Source organism: Neophocaena asiaeorientalis, unplaced genomic scaffold (genome assembly GCF_003031525.2).
Source record: "Neophocaena asiaeorientalis asiaeorientalis breed wild unplaced genomic scaffold, Neophocaena_asiaeorientalis_V1.1 scaffold72, whole genome shotgun sequence".
Taxonomy (NCBI): domain Eukaryota; kingdom Metazoa; phylum Chordata; class Mammalia; order Artiodactyla; family Phocoenidae; genus Neophocaena; species Neophocaena asiaeorientalis.
The window spans coordinates 1,782,086-1,797,824 of record NW_020185336.1 but is presented as its reverse complement, the minus strand read 5'-3'; the positions used below and the strand labels follow the sequence as shown (position 1 = coordinate 1,797,824).

Here is a 15,739-nt window from a genome sequence, read left to right as displayed (position 1 = left end):
TGGATGGGATTTGACATGGAAGGTAATGTAGTTACAGAATGTCCCTGGAAATGGTTGTCTCAGTAAGGAAAACATCTGTTAGAAAAGCACCAGATGAGAAATTGCATCTGTCTGCTCATGGTTCTAATTTATTCTGTAATGAATTTTGCATAGTTAAACCCTGGGTGCCAAGCTCTGCAAGGTACAAATATACCTCTTGTTTTGCTCCTTAAACTGAGTGTATGCTTCTGGTATTTTTGGAGGTAAGCTATTTCACTAGAACCTGATTCTTGCCAATAATGCGTTACACTTACCAAAGCACCACTACTGAGAAGGATCATGAAGACAATGAAAGTCTCAAACCAGTTGTGTTCAACAATGCTATAGCAGGTTTTCCGCAGATTCCACCAGACTTTTCCTTTGCCTTCTTCTATACTTACTTGACAGAATGGAAACTTTTTAATACATCCTAAAAGATAACATTAAATATAATAAATTAGAAAAATATATTTCAATCTTAAATAGGAAGAAATAAACTTTGTTCCTCCCTCCCCAATCCTAGTCTCAGATCATCATTTTATACAGCAACTGGCTACTTCATCCCTTAGTTATCTTCAGCATCCCTCCTGTATAGTGAATCATTCTCAGACTTACATATCAGCCAGCTACCTAGAATCAAAGAGCTGCTTGAGTATAAATGGTTCCATTCTTTAACCCTGCTTAGGATCTCTCTTTGCCTCAAGGCCAATCATGGACAAGAACATCTCTCAGGTTTGGGGAAAAACTGCATATTCAAATTGTTTATTCATTTTTTGATGTGATCCTAGATTTTTACACACTTCTTTTCACACAGAAAATTCCCCTGTCTCCCAAGGTATCATCCACTGTCAGTTTTCCCAAGCTATTTATTTTCAACCTCAGTGCTTTTCTTAGTCACACCTATGACTCATCTTGTCAGTCAGTATCTCTCTTCCTTTGTCCTCCCGCTCTTAGCTTCCATGTTATTTCTAAACTTCCATCCACTCTTCTGCTCTGAGTTACTACTTATGGGATTCAATCCAATCACACGGAATCAGCAAACCTTTATTGATTTGTGTGCTAGCCACTGTACTGGTCACTGTGAGAATAACTGCTGGTCTCCCTGACAAGGCTCTAGAGCACATCTATATCCCCAAACAGCTCTGGTCACAGCCCAAATTAACCACATTTGAAACTGTTAGAGATGGAGTGTAATTATTGCAGCATCTATAAATCAAATCACAACATTGCCAATGAGGTCTGAAGGGATTGCTTTATCAATAATGAGATGGTGTTCCAGAATGCCATTTATCTTCTAGGGTTCACTTCTCCACGTTCTGGAGGATGAAAAAAAGGACTTGTCAAATTATCTTAATTGTCCAGGCACAGTAGCTGCTATAGTATAATCAGGAAATACAGATAAATTAACTTTTTGGAAGAAAAGAGGAAAACAAAGATAAATATGCCTTCACCATTTCTTTCTTCAAATGAGGTATATTTAGTCTCTGTAAGGAAAGAAGGGAGATTACATTTAACCATATTAGAGCTTGTTTACCTTCAGTAAAACAAGCTTCTGGCTTAAGGTCTTCCTCGGGTTCAATTTCAGCTTGTTCACCTTCTCGGGGCAGAGCAACATCAACTGTACTTCCTTCAGATGAGCTGGTTGCATTTAATTTCTGGAAACAAAACCGCATTGCAAAGATGTGATTTTTCTCCCCTTTTATTCAGCTAATTTGGAAATGCTCTGTGATGGTGTGAAAAAATGATGGTGGTAGTGATAGCATTTGACTCTGTTAACAGTACTGATAATTGTGTACTAATAATTTAACATACTTGAAGTCCTATTGTTTAAAACAATGTAACTACTAAGTTGATTCAGACAAAAAATGGTTAGACAGCATTCAATGTGGTTGATTTGGAAGGGAGTGATTTTACTGATTAACTTGTTTATGATCTCTATTTGTCTATGGATGCCATATGAAAATAATTTAATACATCAACACTCAGGCCAAATCAAGAATAGTTTGATAAAAGTTTGGTATGCTGACATTCACTATTGATTATATTAATTAAAATGCTTCAAATCAAATTGTAATTTCCACTCTTCAATGGAAATGTTCAGAGGGCAAAGAACATTACCAGTTGTCTGTAACTACTGTCCATGTTTCTGTAATTTTAGAAAGGAAGAGTGGCACATTAACATTAGTCACAGTCATTATAGTTCAACTTTGAGCTATATTTTTCTCTGGCTTACATAACTTTCTTTTTACTTTACTAGCAGAAACATGATAGATCTCTCTTTCTCTTTCTCTCCCTTTTTTGAACTGCTTAAATGAATTCAATACTTGCCAAAGAATTCTAAATGAAATGGAAATTTCTTCATAAATGACATTGTTCAAAATCTGTATAGACTTTCATTAGGAGCATATTCCGAATTCAACATGTGATCAGGCTGTGAATTTTTCCTTTAAAAAAATTATTGTGATATGCCACGTGGCTAGGAAGAGCCACTTTAGTGTTGCAAGAATAAATATCTAATAAGTACTCTGATACCACTTGGGATGACATTATGGATGTGCAATGCTTTATGAAAAGTGATGCAAAGATATGACATACAGCACAACCCAGGGAATGTAAAACTTTTAGAATGAAAGAACATGGACATGTTAATGGTTTCAAAGGCCCCATTAACTTTAGTAGCTGAGTGATAGGGTCACTCTGCCCTAACCCTCTGAAAGAGTTAATGTGTTACTGAAAAATACCTGGATAACTCCTTAAGCATCAGTCATATTGGAGGAAATTTGGCTCAAAATTCTTGATTTTTTGAACTCACCATGCAAATGTAGTTTAATACTTTATAACGTGAACATGGAAGAGTAGTATCCAGATGATATTTTCTGTGGTATTACTTTGAGGGTGACGTTAACCATGTCCAATTAAATATATTATGAAAGTTACCCTAAGTCAAAATATAATTCTATAATAAAATATCTCCTAGTCTGGAGTATGCTAAAGAGAGACTAGGCCATCGATTATGGCCTATGGTTCTTAGGATCATTAGAGTACAAGAATTTTTACCATTAAAATCCTCTACTTTTTGGAAAGGTGGAAGGTAAAGACATATTTTATTCTCTCAGGATTTTTCTGCTTCTTACAGCCAGAATATCTTTATTCTTTTAAGAAAATCCCAGGAAAGCTACTGCTGGATAGAATTGCAGCAGCTTCTGGTATAACCAAGAAAATACTAGATAATTCTTCCCTTCCAATTTCATTGGTGGTTTATGGGTTGGACACTCTGACATTTGATGAGTGGCAGCAATAATATCCACTGTATAAATAAAACCAGTAAGAAACCAAATTATTTTGAGGTTAGTTATAAAAAGCTTCATGTTTCTTCTTCCTTTTGGCCAATCCAAGCTGAATAATTTCTTCTGAGCCTGGTCACGATCCACTTTTTCCATGAAGCCTTTCTTTCTTATGATTTCTCCATGCTAAATTTTATAGAACGTTTTGCCCATAATACTTGTTTGCTTTGACCAAATATTCTCATAAATATATATAAATTATATATATACATAAAATTGTATATTTATGTACATATATACATATATATTAAAATGTACACACATACACAAATATACATCTATACACCAAAAGATTCAAGCATAGAATAGACACTAAATGGTAATGTTGAATTTATGAAAAATTGAATGCATTTTGTTATTACACTTATAGAGAGAATTATAGTGTTTAGATAATTTGATCTCTTCATTTTGATATGTAACTCAATTGTGGCCTTTGCAGAAGTCTGTTTAGTTGTATTAGAAAATGCATTTTCTTAATGAATAGGAATTATTAATGATATTTTAGTGGTAAAAACACATATTTCCAAAATGTTTCTCTAAAATATTGGCAGACATTCAATAAAGAAATCTGAAGGAAGAAAGTAATAAGTATATATGTATACACACGCAAATACACATATACTTTTCCATTTGAAAACTTTAGAAAATATACTCACCCTTCACTTCTTATTTTACCACTGTTAATACAGTTGTGAAATGTTCAATGTTTTGCATTATAATTCTCTGCCATGTATTACACAAGTGTCTTATATTTAAATACAAATATTTAAAGCAAATCCTTTACAGCACAAGTGTTGGTAGCCATTAATCTGAATGACAGTTGTATCCACCGTTTACCAAGTATTGACCTCTGGATGTGTCTTTGTTATTGGTACTGTCTTTAGATTGTAAACTTTTGTGAATGTGTTTAGTATGTTAAAATACAAATAATTTCAATTTTCTAAATGGCTGTGGAGGTAATGTACATTGTAAAGCAGAGAGGGTCCGTGTGTGAGTTAGTTTACCTCTATCTGCCTGGCATTATGAAGCATAGCATGTCTTTTGAAAACAGACAAGGAAAAAATCTCTGCATGTATTCTGCTCTTCTCAAATGAGCAGAACCCATTTTACATGCGGAATTGCTTCACCGTTATCCAGGAGTTTTTCTGATTATAAGGATAAGCTCATTAACCTTATGCTCTGCAAAACTCCTTAAGGAATGTTTAGACAGAGACTTGATGAATCAAGGTTTAAAAAATAGTTGGTAGGCTAGTGTTTCTGCCACTGAAAGTGTTTTGTGGGAGGCTCCTTTTCCTATGAAAGTTGGCATAAAGTTAATTCCTGCTAGTTGGAGAGTCAGGCTTATTCATGGTGTAATCTTCATAGGCCACATTTTTGTCATAAGAAGGTACATATACTTTATCCTATGAAGTTATAAAAATATTGTATCAACTACATAAACATTTTAAAGTTGTGAATTTACCTACATTTATAAATTAAAGCTTAGACTGTGTTCTTATTAAGTTACAACAACTTACCAATTAAGATATACTGCCTGATAAACTTTAGTCACTGGAAACATAAAGAATTTTACTGCTGTATTTTAAAATTTTGAAATTTATATCCTAGAAAACTACTTAAGCATTTAAAATTCTATACATGGATATAATACTATCTTCATAATCTAAACATTTCTAATTAAGTTCAACATTTTGGCATTCATACTCTGGTAGAGGGTAGTTTGTCATACATTTTATCATAGCCATACCAAAATGACTTCCAAATTTTATTTAAAAACACATAACTGATTTAAAAGCAGGTGACTGATGATAAATACAAAGAATAACTTACTTTCTTTAAATTGCCATAGCTGTGCTACTAAAATGATAAAAAAAAAAGATACCTGAAATGAAATTTTCCACATTAAGGAACTTGATGACTATACTAAATAACTAAAATTAATACTTGTTCTGAAGTAGTTATAAAAATGTAATCAGGTATATAGGCATAACAGTAGAAAGCTTCCATATAAAACCACATAGTACAAGCTCATCATTTGTTTTCTTGTACTGTTTTCTCCCTATCCGTCCAATATTTTATGGCACTTAAGGCTAGATTCTTCCATCCCTTGTAGAAACTACTGAGTCTACAGAGGGATGATGACTTATGCTCTACAAATGCACACTGGAAAGCAGGTTTGAAGATGCAACATTCTCCAGGCCTAATTCAGCCACAGGAAGCATGCCTGGCTGAAGCAGAAGCCCGGCGCAATGCTGTGGAAGCCGCACGCTGGTCCAAGAACCATGTTCTCAAAGACATGGTACATGAATGTGAAGTTTTCATGGTTAGCTGCAAATACTACTTGTAAGAAATGACAGAATCAGCTCCCAGAAAGGCCATTTTCCCCTGATAACATGAACTTATATAGAAATCCCCCCTTATGGCGAATATTGCTCAATTTTTATCCAATTAAATAGTGAAATTTAACTTTCAGAAATGGAAGAGAATGTTAGCAACTGGCCTACTTCCACCGAAATGCGCTCACATTTCATTTATTTTCAGTCAGCTATCAAATGTTTTACTCTCACAAACTGCTATATGATTCAAAAGGCAAAAATAAAAGATTCAGCCATTACAGACTGCCTTTAAAATCTAGCCATTTCTTTCAAAACTTCTGGGTTTTGTCTTGAAAGTAAAAGAAGAAAATCTTTTGGTTACACAATCTATCAGGGCCTTAGTCTGATCTTTTGGATATGCATATCCATATCTTGACTTATATTTCATTTGAAGGACAGGTAGCCACACAGTGAGGTCACTGGGCTGCATATCCAAGGCAGGAGGAACACGACTAAAACCAATAGCTCTTTTTTTTCTGGACCACTTATTGAATGGTTAAAAATATAAACCATCTCTATTTAGTTTGGCCTTAACATATTTTAAATGTGTAACACCCCTCATGCACCTTTTATTTTAAAAGAGCCTTACTACGAACATAATATAGGAAACTGACAATAATTATATGGTAATTGAAGAATAAGGTAAAAGGACATCCAGCAGGCAAAAGAAAAAGCTGGTTTATGTTAAGAAGATAATACAAAAATTTCCATCTAAACTTGCCTTGATTTTTATTTCAGCAGAAGTACACTGAAGCACCAAAACCTTTCTCTAAAGGTCGAGATAGGTTTAAAATGGCTTTTCACACTCCCATCTGTGCCACTGAAAGAGTTGTGTCACATTCAGTTTCTCAGAGAGCATTTGGAAGACACTGAGAACGTAACAGAAATGGGAAGCTAGAGGTATTCTCCCATTGCTCTCCAGATTCTGAAAACGGAGCACAGGGCCTTTTCTAGAAGGGTACGTGCTTGGGACCTTAGTCAAGCATCATTTTCAAAGTTTCCATAATGACTTTGAAAAAGAGGGAATCCTGTTATAAACATGGTGTAAAAGATAATTTTCCAGTACCATTTAATTCTGCCCTGCTTGTGAAGAAAAAATAATCAGATTTTCTTCGATGACTAATAATCTTGTTCTACTCCTAAAACTAAAAAGTCATTTTAAGTAAAATTACATAAATCACCAGGGGCTGTATTTTAGAAAATTTTTTATTTATAATTTTATGTCTGAATTTGTTTCATTTTACAGCTAATTCTCAGTTATCCCTAAAGAAGAAGAGAGTATGTATAAATTAAACCTACAGACAAACCCCAAGCTCTAATTAGGTTTTTTTTTTTTTCACCAAAAGCCTTGAAAACTGCTAATACTCATGAACTTTTCACTTTTTGCTTTTTAATTTGCATTCAAGAGCACTCACTCTGGGGAATTCCCTGGTGGTCCAGTGGTTAAGACTCAGGCTTTCATTGCTGTGGACCTGGCTTTGATCCCTGGTCAGGGAACTAAGATCCCACAAGCCGTGTGGTGTGCCCAAAAACAAACAAACAAGAACACTGACTCTGGCTGTGATTCCAGTAACAGGAGAAAGTTGAGTCAAGAGAATAAACTAAAGATTTATTTCATCCATAAACCTACAGCAATTTTTGGAGATATCCTTTATTCCTCATAAAACTATAATCAATAAATAATAATCCAAAGAAGGAAATTTTCCAAGTCTCTTTTTTGCCTGCTCAGTTTTGGGTAGAACATTTAGGGAGAAATTAATGTGGATCAGGGAAATTTAAAAAAATGGGTACACTGAACCAATTACTTAAGATGCGATGAATTTTCCTATCCTGTATCATGATGCTTTTCATTTTTTAATTACAGTGATCACTTAGGGTTTGGCAGACACATGACTTAACAACTTCCCCAAACTACATGAAAATCCAAGATATGTGGTGCCCAAATGTATACAGACTATGGCCCTTCATATCCAAAATCTCATGATCACCTTACTCTTTTTTTTTTTAATGGAGGCTTTCCCCCAAAACATGAAAGCAAACATTTCTATCTGGAGCACATGAATTGGACGGGTTGAAAATTATATTCACAGATCTGAATATAATGATCTGAAAATGGCAACACTGTCAAACCCTGTGAGGCTCATTTTGGTAATACAGTTTACTTATAAGGGCTGAATCAACAACAACAAAAAGTTGTGGTCTTATTTTAATGAAATAAAAGCAGAAAAAAAATGCATCCTCTCAAGTTCTTAACTGTTTTGAACTTTAAACATTTCTATCATGTTTTAAAATAGATATAAATCCTATAGAGCATGCAATTATTGCTTTTAAAAGCCTAAACAGACTAAACTGGAAAGTCATTAACAGAATCAAAAACGGTGTTGGGACTGCCCGTCTTGCCTGACCATGCTGTGATGTGTCACACGATTCAGCAGAGAGCAGCTGGGCACGTCTAGCACTTCCTTGCCATGGCAGGGGAAGGAACGTAGCTGAGTAGCATGCAGGCCAGTCAAAATTTATTTAGAAAGTGATTGTACATGTACAACTTGCTTGGGTAACCTGGGTAAAAGTGGTGGCACGAGCCTCTGGCTGGTTAAAAAACACCAGAGTTTCATTCTTGAAGGCTCCAGCTTGATTTTACCCCTGTGAGAAGTAAGAATGGTAAGCAGTGAAGGTCACAGTATGATATTCCTAGATTGAGCTTTGGAATTCAACTTCAAATATGCTTCTTAAGAGCATTTATTCTATATCCTTCACCTGGGAAGACAATGAAACCTTTCAAGAACTAAATTGTAAAAAATCCATAATTATATAAAAATGTCAAGAAATCATGTTTATATAAAAACAAAATTCTACATTATATCTTGTCATAAGATATATACAATTCCAAGGTTTTACAAAATAAAAGGATCACTATTTTGAAATTCATGCCTTCAATTTCCTTAAAATTTTTTTCATGCAAAACTTTATGTTCATTTCCATACCAGTCTGTTTATGTTACTGGTGCATATAATAGATACACATATATAAAATATGTATTACATAATATAATAACAGCAATTCATATTTTTATCTCTAAAAACTTCTAGAGATCATTTCTCCCCAACTGTGGTATAGCTAGATATTTTGAAAATGAATGGAAGGAACAGAGCAGCTAGAGTTTTCAAATACTATCTAAATTAATGACTAATTTACCGCCTCTTCTTAAAGCAGAAATGTGGTACAAATTTTTTTTTCTTTTCTTTCTTCCTTTCTTTTGAAATGTATCGGTCTGTTAGGTTTAACTTGTATGATTTTTCACTTTGTCAGCAAAGAGAAAGGATATTTTGTGTCCCCCAAAGCACAGCCCAATGTTCTTTATCTACTTGTGTTCAAAAAACTAAGAAGTGTGAACCAATATGCCACTTTATGGATACGTTATTTTTAATTTGTGTGTGTGTGTGTGTGTGTATGAGTGTGTGTGTGCAATAGCTAATAAAAAAGAACAACCCAGCCAACATAAATGTGAATCTGATATGTGACCTGTGTTCAATGCCAGCAGTTTTCAGAAATTTCAGATCAAAACTGAACTTCGCTGGAATTTATTTAAATCTATTCTATAATGCTGATTTTTACTTTTATTTTTGAAAACAGTGTACAGTTGACCCTGGGACGACACAGGTTTGAACTGTGCAGGTCCACTTACACACAGATTTTTTTCAATAGTAAATACTACAGCTACAGGATCCTCAGTTGGCTGAATTTGTAGATGTGGGAGTGCAGATACGAAATCATGTATATGAAGGGGCAACTGTAAATTATACTCGGATTTTCAACTGGATGTAGGGTTGACACCCATAACTCCTGTGTTGTTCAAGGGTCAACTGTACTTTTAAACTTTGTGTGAGCATACGTGAGAATTGCCCTATTATTCTTCCAAGGTTTTTCTGGTACTAATTTAAAAAATCATCCACATAAAACTTACTGCTGAATTTAATTTTACTGTGCAAAATAATTTGAAATTTTATCCTAGCTTTATAAAAGTTTTAATTTTATATTTACTTTTAAGTATTTTCCCTCTAATATATCTGTATACTTTAAACAATTTTATTACATTCTGTAATTGGATTCCATGTATCCAAAACTAGCTTGGAAGAGGACAGATGATTATTTTAAAAAATCACCCAATAAAGAATTTTTGTTCAGATAATAAAATGTTTTCAAGGACTTGAAAATGAAGACATTGTATCTCATTGTTCCAAGTTTATGATTTTTTAGTCATTAAAAAAAAGGACATGACAATGAGGTAGTATTCTCCTAAAGCAATAATTTGAAATATCTGTGGACATCATAGAGTTTTTTTTTTTTAACATCTTTATTGGAGTATAACTGCTTTACAATGTTGTGTTAGTTTCTGCTGTATAACAAAGTGAGTTTTTGAAGTATTCTGGAAACCAACTTTTTGGTAAAAAGAAATTAAGATATATCATTTCCATGAGTGCAGTGAGATGAAACCTATGATGTTAACATAGCAAATGTTTCTCTGCCTCTTTGGCTTTTCTATCTCTTCTTGACCCCAAGCTAGTCTTGTCCCTAGTCTTCCCTTATTTTCTCTTTGTAATTACTTCTTTAGGGAACTCCTCTATTTTCAAGGAATCAGATAATTATGAAATCTGCGTTATTAAATCTATTTTTTAAACCCTGACTGCTCATTCAGTCTCTTGTTCTCACTATATCCCACTTCTAATTCAGTATGTCCCAATTGAATTCTTTCTCTTCCCCCATAAACCTGGTAACCTTCTTAAAAAGGCCATTTCAGACAGTTGCATCACCATTTTCCCAATTTCTCAGATTCTTTACTAGGTTGGTCAAAAGCCAGTTAGTCTCAGTTCCCATACTTATTACCGTAGCCCAGAATTCTGTCACCTCATTATTATCAAATGACTGTTACCACATTCCCCAAGATAACAGTTCTCACTCTAAATGGTTTTACTTATTGCTATCAAATAAATTTTCCTAAAACATCACTTTCCTATTGCTTTTCACCTGCTTAGCACTTTATTGACTATGCAGCCAATTCCAAGCTCCTTGACTTACTTCAAAGACTGTATAATCTGAAACTACCTTACTCACCCATACATATTTTTCCAGTCTTTTCAACCAATACTTTATACATGCTGATTATTTCACTACTGCACCTTAATACTAAGCTCACTCTAACTCTGGCTTTTGTTTAGTAAGTTTCTGCTTTTTGCTTTCTGTTCATGTATTTGACCCACATTTTGAGGCCTACTTTAATTTTATCTCTTCCGTTTAACAATTTGCTATGTTCTTGCTGTTCTCAATACTTGTATAATCTTGTATTCAGTCCTACAGGATTAAACTTTTTAATAGGTTTTTAATAATTTTGTGAGTTAGTATTAGCTTCCTCAAAGATGCTGAGATTTCCCTGAAGGGGGTTATGTTATGAATCTCTCCTTTAACTCTTCCTTACCCTTAGTATCCAGCAGAGTGCTGAATTCACAAAAGTGCTCAATAAATGCCTGTTAATTAATTGATGATTTTCTTAAATAAATCTATGTCAAGTGATGGAAAATAAAATTAAATTGAATTCTTATTTTACCAGAATGAGCAACACATAAATTAGAATTGAACTCTCTAAGTAGACTTTGAGTGGAATTTCGGAGAATTTCGAAGAAAGAATTTTCGGAGAAAGAATACACATTTTGTGTGTATTTTTACCTTTTTCAAAATATTTTCAAATTTACCATTATAATATATCTCAGAAGCTCTGAAATGCCTGAAAAAAAGGATCGGGAGGGTATCAGTTTTGACACTGTCAGCTACTTACTACTTATACAAATCTGTTGACATATTACTAAAAAAAGAAAGTTCCAAAATATGCAAATATGCTCACAGAATCAGACATCATTTGTCTGATTCCTATGGTGTCAATATTTATACCCTCATGCTAAAACCTGTCTTTTATAAGCCTGTGCTAGACTTAACTTTCTGCTTCCTACTGGTATATCAGAAGTCTATAAATAAGTAATAATAAAAAATTTAGTCCTGTTCTGCACAATGCAGAATTGCAGAATTAATACCACTAAGCTACTATCATAGGATCCTATGAATTTTAATCCTACAGGAGGAACAATTTCCTTTCTTTTCTTTTAAGTAAGTAGTAATATGACAGTAAGAACAGCTTTCCAGTCTACAGTTTAACTGTAATCCTTAAGTAGAGTTTTTCTAAATAGTTCTTACTATTTCCAAGTTAATCTGGAAGACCTTACAGATTTGCTCATCCTTGACTGGGCAAAATGTAATCAGTACTACTTTTAATTTCCTAATATGTGTAAAATTTTAATAAATGAATAATACTCTTATCATAGGCAATAAAAGGTTTAGAGGAGAACAAAAAGTACACAAAACTTTCACATTAAAAAAATCATAGCAAAACTTAATATATTATAGAAAGTAAGGAGATAACACTTTAACAATGATCAATAAAATATGGTTCATTGTTATTTTTTCTAAAGAGCATAATAGAATGTAGAATAGAATATATTAAATAAAATCTGTTTTTTTGAAGGCCACATCTTTTAATCAGACTTTGAAACTATCAAGAAGATGAATATACTAATTATTCAGAATGATGATTTTCTGTGGAAAGTTAGAATTTCAATGGATGGAATTCTCAAAAAAGAATATCTCATAATTTTCCAACATTACTTTATATATGACTTTCAATACACTTTTTAATAATGCATATAAGCACAATAAAAATACTAAGTAACTTGTGCATGTTTTTTATAGGAAATGCAAAAAAAGCTTTAAAAGCATTCTTACCTCTTTGCTTTCTTCTAGTTCTGACTCACTGCTGAACTCTTCAGTATTTACGTTTTCAAAGTCAGACTCTCCAACAGCAATTGGCACTGTTACAGTGAGGCTGGGATTATTTATGAATGACATATAGTCATTTTCATCGATTACATATTTTTCAACACTGCTTCCAGTACCTACACCACTGGTGGTTCCATTCCCATCCTTAAGATAATTAAGCTCTTTGCTTATTTCAATCCCAGTATTATTGGACACACAGCTGTCTATTTTGTTGCCTTCATGGATTTCTATACCTTTTGGCTTTCTGAAAAAGGTTTTTTGGAAACACTCCTGTATCTTATTTTTCACATAATCAATTCCCTTTTGCATCCTTCCTACTGCAATCTGGAGATTGTTCATTTCATTATCATCATCAGTGGCAGCAAGATTGTCTGAGCTAAATGAACTCAACAATAAGGCCAGAAAGAGGTTCAGAACCTAAAAGAAAAAAAGAAAATTTTGCTGTATTAATATTGAAGTATGCATAAACATAATAGCTTAAACAGGGAACTCATAGATCTTTGCTAAAATTAATTCAACAGCTGCTTCTTGAATGCTTACTGTATTTCAGAAACCTTGTCTTAATCACACACCATTTAAAGAACCTGAAATCTTCTACCTGCTCTAAGGACAAAATGGTAAAACAAGCACCCTTCCTTTCAAACCAAGAAGGACAACAGGAAATTGGAGGTTCTAAGATTTAAATTGTGTCTACTCAGGGTTGCCAGTGAAAAGACAAAAATCCCATTTTTGTGGTTTTGGCCAATGAGAAAAAAAAGAGATATTTTCATTTTAGTCATTTTACTGAATTTTACCAGTTTGTCTAGGGAATGTCTAGCTTCATGTGTGTAAATAATGAATTTATCTGTTTAATAGCCTGATGAATATGTGTTAAAACAACATACTTGAAATACAAATTCCATTGTCCCATGACCACAAACTTTTATAGCAGCAGAAATTACTAAAGGCGAATTATAAAAGGTTTAACACATTTCTCATCAGTATACTTTGAAATATATGTGTCCAAATAGTTCAACAGATGGAGAGAAGTCTAAAATTATTCCAGGGTTTAGGCTGGACCCATATAATGTAAATTACTTTTCTTTTTACTTTTTTTTTTGCAGAAAACATGAAGAAATCTCAGTGTATCATTTGGATACATGGGGAAAAATATTACCCAATTAACTGATAAAATATGAATAATAGAAGAAGAATTCATTATAGCTGATGCAAAATAAAATTTATTTATAGTAATATTTTTAGCTTGAAATGTAGTTACTGAGTTTCAAAATATGTTACATGGTAGGAAGACTCATGCTAAGCCAGAACCCCAGTTTGTTGCCTTATTTTTATATCAGATTTATTCAGAATCTAGAGCTTCCTTATTTACTATTCTGAAAAAATTGCATGTCCACAGGTATCCCACAAACATTCTTTTAAGCAGTCTCATTTGAAATGTACTTCTCAAAGGAAAGGTTCAGTATGATAGCATAAAGAAACACTCTGACCACACGATTGAAAAATGTAAGCATTAAAACACATAAACATACAAATTGTGCTTCTATATTAGTGCTTTTAAGTCAGAGCTAAAAGTAAGTCTTTTAAATCTGGTCAGTGTTTATACATGTGCATAACTTAAACCTCAATAATTTATTTTCCTTTAATAAAGCAAATTCAGGGAAGACTATATTTCCAAGATGTTTGGATAATTACAATACATAGCTAAAATATAATGCACTATTTCATTGAAATTTGTCTTCAAAGTTTGGTAATATGCAACTTATGCCTCTGAGTAAGCAAACAATATGAACTATGTATGTGTAAAGAACAGTTTCAATAGTCTTTTGTTTAGAATTACTGGAGATCATAATCTCATCAAAATAATAATAGAATAAAAATAATTCAGGCCATAAAAAATAATATTAGGACAAAGTTAGTCTTGATAAAAACATTTTTTTTGAAGAAGGAAAACTAAAAACTAATATTTTTGTCCCTGGACTGTCATGGGTATACCTCATGTAATCCTCACATAAACCATAAGATTTCAGTTTTGTTATTATAGTTTCATAGTCGGGGAATTTTAGGCTGAGAGAAGTTAAGCAACTTGCCCATGCTCAGAGTGCTAGTACTGGGATTTGAGTCTAGGTTGTTGATGATAAAACCGGATGTGTCTGCTGCATCAGGCCACCTTCTTAGCCACTGTCTGATATTGTTCTTAATTATGAGCATTTGTAATACATACATACCACCAGGTTTCCAATGACCATGACCAACATGAAAACAATAAGGCACATGGTTTGGCCAGCGACCTCCATGCAGTCCCACATGGTCTCTATCCACTCTCCACACAGCACTCGGAACACAATCAGGAAGGAGTGGAAGAAGTCATTCATGTGCCAGCGTGGGAGTTGACAGTCACTAGAGATCTTGCAGACACATTCTTTGTAGCTCTTACCAAAGAGCTGCATGCCGACCACAGCAAAAATGAAGACGATGATGGCCAACACCAAGGTGAGGTTACCTAGAGCCCCCACTGAATTGCCAATGATCTTAATTAGCATATTCAGGGTGGGCCAGGATTTTGCCAGCTTGAAAACTCGGAGCTGTAATCAAGTGAAAATATACTCTTAGTAGTAGTCACAATATAATTTTAAAAGTTAGTTAGACATCATTTTATCAGTATGATACTATATTGTAGTCCCACCTCTGAGGAATATAAAATCTCAAACTATACTAAAATTCAAATCCAGAAAAAAGTGTTAATAATACTGGAATTGTAAATCAAATCATAATATCATTTAAGTGCAAATATAAGAGAGAGAAAATATTTCAGAAATGATAAAACATTTCTGATTCATCAACAGATATATCCATGAAAACAAATTAATACTTTGATTACAGACATTTGTGAATTTAGCAAGCTAATGTCACCTCCAACTATATTTTAGAGAGTAAAAAGATATATTAAAAGTATGATGTATATATATATATATATATATATATATATATATACATATATACATATATATGTACATTTTTTATTTTAAACTGATAGGATCATACCAACATATGGTTCAACAATTTGCTTTTTAAATTAAAAACTTAAATATCATTCTGTGTCAACATAAAGGTCCAATTTTT

General features: G+C 33.3%; 1 protein-coding gene across 13 annotated transcripts in view; it reads right to left on the bottom strand.

Moving 5' to 3' along the window:
- Window positions 1-15,739, bottom strand: part of LOC112393571 (sodium channel protein type 3 subunit alpha) — an 80,671-nt gene that overhangs the window by 21,705 nt on the left and 43,227 nt on the right. For all 13 annotated transcript variants that reach the window (XM_024735868.1, XM_024735870.1, XM_024735876.1 and 10 more), the window contains exons 15-18: window positions 14,845-15,201; window positions 12,566-13,036; window positions 1,553-1,673; window positions 294-448 (exon numbers count right to left, since the gene is read on the bottom strand). In XM_024735868.1, coding sequence (XP_024591636.1) covers window positions 294-448; window positions 1,553-1,673; window positions 12,566-13,036; window positions 14,845-15,201 — 1,104 coding nt within the window. The remainder of the gene's footprint in view (window positions 1-293; window positions 449-1,552; window positions 1,674-12,565; window positions 13,037-14,844; window positions 15,202-15,739) is intronic.